Genomic DNA, 6,000 nt, shown 5'->3' with positions numbered 1-6,000 from the left:
CAAATCTACAGCTGAGTTCCTCCTGTGCACCTATAGAATCCCTTGAACAGCAGAGTTTTTCAGTGGCAAAGCATTAGCCCTACAGGATAATGACACTGAGGGCACTGGGACATGCTGGCTAAAAGACTCTTGTTCTTGCGAGTAGAAGATGTGATTTTGCATTAAGGATGGGTTATCCAAAGGTAATACAGCCAGAGGGGTGATTCTTCCAACAGTTGCTTTTTCTTTCTCATGGTACAGGTAGCAAACACAAACACCTGTGAGGTGTGATAGTAACACTCCTGTTTCACAATGGTGTTTTGAATAGGTGGAACAATATTTCTCCTTAAGCAGGCTGCTAGTTTTAGTGCTGTTACGCAATTGTAGAAAAATGAGGAGCTGGTGAGACTTCAAATAGGTGAACAGGAGAAGAAAGGAAAGTGCCCAAATGGCAAACATCTGTCTTTCTATCTATCTCTGCCTGTCTGTGCTTGAAATCTTGATCAGCTGTGCTCAGGGAATAATATTTAACACAGCTGCTAACAAAGTACAAGCAAGTATTCATTGTGGCACTCCTTTTGAGATGACAATTATTGTCCCAAATCACAAATATTGGAGCTACAGCAGAGAAAAAGGAATAATTTACCTAGCTGGATCGATGTCTGAGCTGGGACCAGGATCTTGGCTTTTCAAACTCCTTTTTTTGGCTCCCTAGTCATCTAGAACTGTAAAAAAATGAAATATGAAGGCATACCTGCAACAACATGCAGTTTCACTGATCGTTTCCAAAGCAATCGTGCCCCACAGCCAATGAACAAAAAAACCCCCACCAACCCCAAAACAAAGAAATGTTTTTCCCTGTAACCACACCGGTGTTCACTTTCTCTCCCCAAGTACCTGCCCAGCTGAGAGCCGTGGTTAGTCATCAGAGGGGAGACATGGCAGCGATGCACACCGGTGATGCACATCAATACGGAGCGCACAGGGGTAGGAAATAAAAGCATCCACCCCTCAATTGGGACGCCTTTGCTCGCACCTGTGCCCATCCCACCCTATCCTGCTGGTAGCAGCTCGGCCCTCGCTTGGGGCGCGCTACTGTGCGGAGCGGCCGCGCCCGCGGAGGGGCTGCCCCGGCGGCGGGGGGCGAGCAGCCTCCCCAGCGGCGCCCGGCCTGGCCCAGGAAGTGCCGGTAGGGAAGCCGGTGGGGGCGGCAGGCGGGGGCCGGGCTGGGCTTGGCTGGGCTGTCAGCGCGGCGAGGGGCAGCGGCAGCAGGGGGGAGCGGAGCAGAGCAGGTCGGAACAATAGCGGGTGGAGGGGAGGGGGCCGGCGGCGGCGGGGCTCGGCACCGGCACCCCGCCCTGGGCCGCGCCGCCCAGCGCAGCCCGGGGGCAGCGCAGCCCAGCCCCGGGGCAGCCGCCCCGCAGACACCGCGGAAGGGATGATCCGGGCGGCGCTCGGCTGGACTCGCTGCTAAACGCGCCTCCATCCCTCCCTCTCTCCTGTTCTCCCTCCCTCTTTCTCTCTCTCTCGGCTCTCCTCCTCCCTAACTCACTGGATATTACCAGCCGCCGGGTTCGTCGCTGCTTCTCCCACAGCCATGAATCCCGCCGAAGGGGCGGCGGAGGAAGGCGCTGTCCCCGACTCCGAGGTGGATGCTTTCTTCCGAACAGGTAGGGGAGCCGCGGGGAAGGGGCTGGGGCAGCGCCGGGCCCTGCCTCCGCCGCGGGATGCGGGGCTGGCGGCGGCGACGCGGGCACCGCCGGCAGCGAAGAGAAGGGGAACGGAGGGGGATCCTTGCCTGCCTCCTTGCTTTGTCCGCCGCAGCCCCTTGGTTCGTCCGTGCCCCTGGTCACCCCTCCTACCCCCGGAGGATGCTACCGCGGGGCTGCGCTCCCGCCGCCTACCGCCTTGGGAAGGGACCGGCCGGGTCCCCGCCCCGGGCAGGCACAAAAGCCCCGCGGGGATGCTCGGGCAGAGCCGCCGCGTTGTCGTCCCCGCCGGAGGCTGGGCCCCGCCGGGTCTCCGCCCTGGCAGCGGCCGCGGTGGCCGCCCGAGTATCGGCCGGTATTTGGAAGGGGAGCCGGTTGGCCGCCCCGCTCCGCGCGGGCGAAGCGCCAGGCGCTACCCCAGCCGCCCTCGGGTGGGCACGGCGGGCGGAGGCGCCGTGGGCAGCGGTACCCGCAGCCCCGCTACCGGCCGGGGGTGCTGACCGCACGGGGACGGGCTCGCAAAGTATCTCTGGGCTGCGTGAGAGCTGCCTGTTTTGCTCTCCTGTTTCAGAGGATGCTGAAGTGCAGCAGAAGTGTAGCTGGACTGTAGTAGAGTGTGGTGTGGGGCCGGGCCTCTGCTAATGATGTAGTAGTTCATTAAATTCTCTGGGCAATGGGTACGTGCTGGGGTCCACACTGCACTTACCCATTTGTGAGGGCAGTGCTCATGTGGGAGCCCTTGGCTTTGAAACATGGCTTTGCACAGGATCAGCATCTCAACTGAAACAACTGGTGGTCTGCCTGCCTTTCTCTCCATTCTCCCCGTGACAAAATCTTGAAGTATTATAGGCTTCTTGGTAGATTTTTAATTAAAAGTTGTAAAGGATTAAATGCTTGTTTCATAAGGGGATTGACCCTTTTAGGCTAGAACTGACACTTATTCACACAGCTGTTTTTCCAGAGTTTGCTTTTCAGCTGGTTTCTTCCTTTTACCTGCTCATTAGCTGAACATAGTGCTTTGAGCTCCAGTTACAAAGAAACAATTATGCAATCACCAAAACTTTAAAGAAGTAAAATCTCGAAGGCCTGCAGCAGCTCCCTGCTATGGTAGACTGCACCCCATTTATGTGAAAACCCTTTGATCTAGAGGATAGCTATAATAAGGTCTAGCTGTGTGTATCTTGTGATCCACAAGCCATTAAGCTATAGGATATTTGCCTGTTGATAGCCTACCTGGTTACAAGCTAATTTCCTAAGTCTCAACAATGACAGTTTTTGTGTTGTGGTTTTGGTTTTTCTTTTAGAAGAAGTAACCCACCAATTTTCCTTTGAAAAGGAACCTGTTGATTAAGGTTCCCTCCACTTTATTTCTCTCTGTTCCCTTCTTCACCCAAAGCTGAATAATTTCCCTGTGACACTGCCTTCTTAACATAAGCATGTCAGCAGAATTACTTTGGAGAAAGTCAGCTCTGTTTAGCTTATATGAAATAAGTAGTCCTAAATGTGGAAAAAGCTCAGGGAGCCACATGAGTAGACATTTCTCCCAGTCTGCTGCATTCACCTGAAATATCACCTGTAGATACTTGGAAACAGTTGTCACCTCTCCTATACATTTAACCTGGAGATTTCAGAAAGTCTCCTAACACTTCTGCTTCTTGAAGAAACAAAATCACAGGAACCTGGGCCTGGAAGAGGGATGCTTGGGCCTCATCTTTGCACTGATGCATGTATGCTTAGGCCATCCCTGATGTTTGTTTCATCTACCTCAAGCTTCTTTGAAAGAGATGGCAGAATACTTGTTTCTGTACTATTATGTAGCATCCTCTGTCTAAAAAGATGACATGAGAGGGGGGGGAACCAGAGCTGTTAGCAATTAATCTTTATTGTTGCCTGGCCATTGCAACAGCTGACATGGAGGAAAAGCATATAAGCAGACACAACTCATGTGAAATTGCACTGTCAGTTTCTGGTGTTGTCAGTGCACTGCTGGGGTTTGTGCGCTGCTGTTGCACCTGTCTGAAGTTGGTTTTAATGGGTCGCAGAGAGAAGAGCTTGTGCGGGGCTTAGGAGAACAGCTCTAGACAGGATACAATGGATTCTCCCACTCCTCCTTTGGGCTGTCAGTGGTGAGCTTGCCTGAGTAAGGACTGTCAGATAGGGTCTGATGTGTGATAGCTGCAGAGTTCTGCATTGACTTAGCATCATTTGTCCCTTGATGTTAGCCTTTTTTATTTTATTCCTTCTGTCCTGATTTGTATTCTGGGTTTGTGAAGCATAACTCTTGTGGCTTACATACCACCTTGTGTTCACATAAAATAAAAAATGAATCTATGTCGTTTAAAGATTAGCTGCTCCAGTAGCATAAGCATACACTGAACTGCCTAAACTCTTCCTAAATTCATATCTACTACATGGAAATGCATGAACTCATTGTTATCAGTTTAAAAAATGGAGTCTAAACAACTAATGTCTCACTCAGAGGCTTTTAGCAGCCAGCTGAGCTTTGCACTGAAGCGGGAGGATCGACAGGCTGCTCGCTGGTATGGGCAGAGGAGGTTGGTGCTGGGGATGGCACTGCACGCTGAGCAGCTCCTTCAGCAGCACCCAGACACTCGAGGTGGCAGTCCCTTATCAGCCAGGACAGCTGAGAGAGCAGATCTCTGAGCTGTATCTGGGAAGTAAAACTGAAGGAATTAACACAAGGTAATAAAAGAGGCTCTGTTCTTGTGCTTGCACTGATGAGAACTAGGAATGACTTTTAAGAAAAGGGTGGATTTAACACCTGCGTGGTTGGTGCTTGCAGACAGTTAAACCTCCCTGGAGACAGGCAGGGTAGGGGCTATTCTAATTTTCGCCATCAGATATATGCGGAGAGTAATTCGATCTTCTTTTAGAGAATCACTCCCATGTAATTGGGATAAAAATTAACAGGCAGAGGGACTTTAAGGGCAGAAATGACTATTGCAGTCTCCAGCTCTGATTTCTGGGATAACACCAGCTGCTGAATTGAGGCAGTAATTTCTGTGTGATGTCTATCTTTTCTGTTTGAGCTCATGTTTGATTAAGAAACAAAATCTATGCCTTATTAAGTTTCGTGTGTTTATTTTGGTGACAGATAAAATATGAGCAAGTTCTCTGTAAGTCTCAGTAGTCTATATTAAATGTGTACCAAGACTTTTATATTACATGGAACTGAATGCAAATAGTTGTTTTTTCAAACATAAAGTCACTTTGTAAAGCGTACAGATGATGGGTATTCCTTGGATACAGACACAGGGGGAAAGCTTTACCTCCATGCCCTAGCTGCAGGAATTTCTGCAGTGTGTTTTGGAAGCAAAGGTGAAACATAAGGAAACCCTTTACAAATAATTTAAATATTTATAGAGGTCAGTGACAGAACAGTTTAGCAAACTACCAATTACTGGCAAGAGTAATCATCAATATTTCCTATCCACTAGCAGGTAGAGTTTTATTTTCTAATTTTTTTTTTTATGCATGTAAGTGTAACATCAATTATGTCTGATATGAAGATACTGGCTCTGCCATCGATACTTCCTGTGAGTGAATTGAAAATTGATATTGTTCCAGCTCCTTTGACTACGATGCATTAATCTGTTTGCTTCCTACTTTCCGCCAGCCAGTTATACATCCAGCATTGTGCATTTGTGTATGAGTGACTGACAGCTCTGCTACTAAGTAACTTTAAAATGATTGGCAGTGGCCAGGCTGTTTGATCAATAGATGTGCCTGAAATGATGTCTGCAGAGAAGTGCTCCTTGAGGTTGATGGAATCAAGTGTCTTCTTGTAGAGCAGATAAATTGATTCAATCGAGATGTCGCTGGGTAAGAGGTGTTCAGATGATTCCTGGCTTTCTCACCCTGAGACTTCATAATTTATAAGGCCTGGTCTGGTAACATGTGCTGATAAAGAATGCTCTGCTATAGGAAAGACTGCCCGAGTGTGTCTACTACTTGGAAAGCTCCTGTGTTTTTTAAGGTGATATTGTTAATTAAAATCCCTGTCGCTCTTTGGACATTTTGACCTCTGACCCTGTCAGGAATATGACTTTTGTTCCTTTCCTTCCTTATTGTCAAATGTGTGTGTTTTTTTCATGTGATTGATTCACTACATGTGGGGACTGAGATCCTCCCAAGCCTCTGTCACCAGGTGCTCCAGTGCATGGGGGACGCCTTGCGGCTCTGCCCTGCTGTTATCCCATCTCTTCCTCCTCAGGACTCTTGGAAGGAGCTCTGCTAGCCTGGGAATTGGCATGCAGACAGAAATGGGGCAGAACCTGCTGATTTGTGGCAT

The 6,000-nt window shown here is 49.4% G+C and overlaps 1 protein-coding gene across 9 annotated transcripts in view; it reads left to right on the top strand.

The window, feature by feature from the left end:
• Positions 1–927: 927 nt before the first annotated feature.
• Positions 928–6,000, top strand: part of KALRN (kalirin RhoGEF kinase) — a 505,770-nt gene continuing 500,697 nt past the window's right edge. For 7 of the 9 annotated variants that reach the window (XM_065841448.2, XM_071810806.1, XM_071810810.1 and 4 more), the window contains exons 1-2: positions 949–966; positions 1,545–1,649. In XM_065841448.2, the coding sequence (XP_065697520.1) occupies positions 1,577–1,649 (73 nt within the window). In that variant the 5' untranslated portion in view covers positions 949–966; positions 1,545–1,576. Of the gene's footprint in view, positions 967–1,149; positions 1,169–1,544; positions 1,650–6,000 lie in introns of those variants that run through there. The other 2 variants (XM_071810811.1, XM_071810808.1) reach the window with 2 other exon arrangements.

This window comes from Patagioenas fasciata, chromosome 7 (genome assembly GCF_037038585.1).
Source record: "Patagioenas fasciata isolate bPatFas1 chromosome 7, bPatFas1.hap1, whole genome shotgun sequence".
NCBI lineage: Eukaryota > Metazoa > Chordata > Aves > Columbiformes > Columbidae > Patagioenas > Patagioenas fasciata.
The sequence above is the reverse complement of the archived record's forward strand: the minus strand, read 5'-3'. Positions and strand labels throughout refer to the sequence as shown.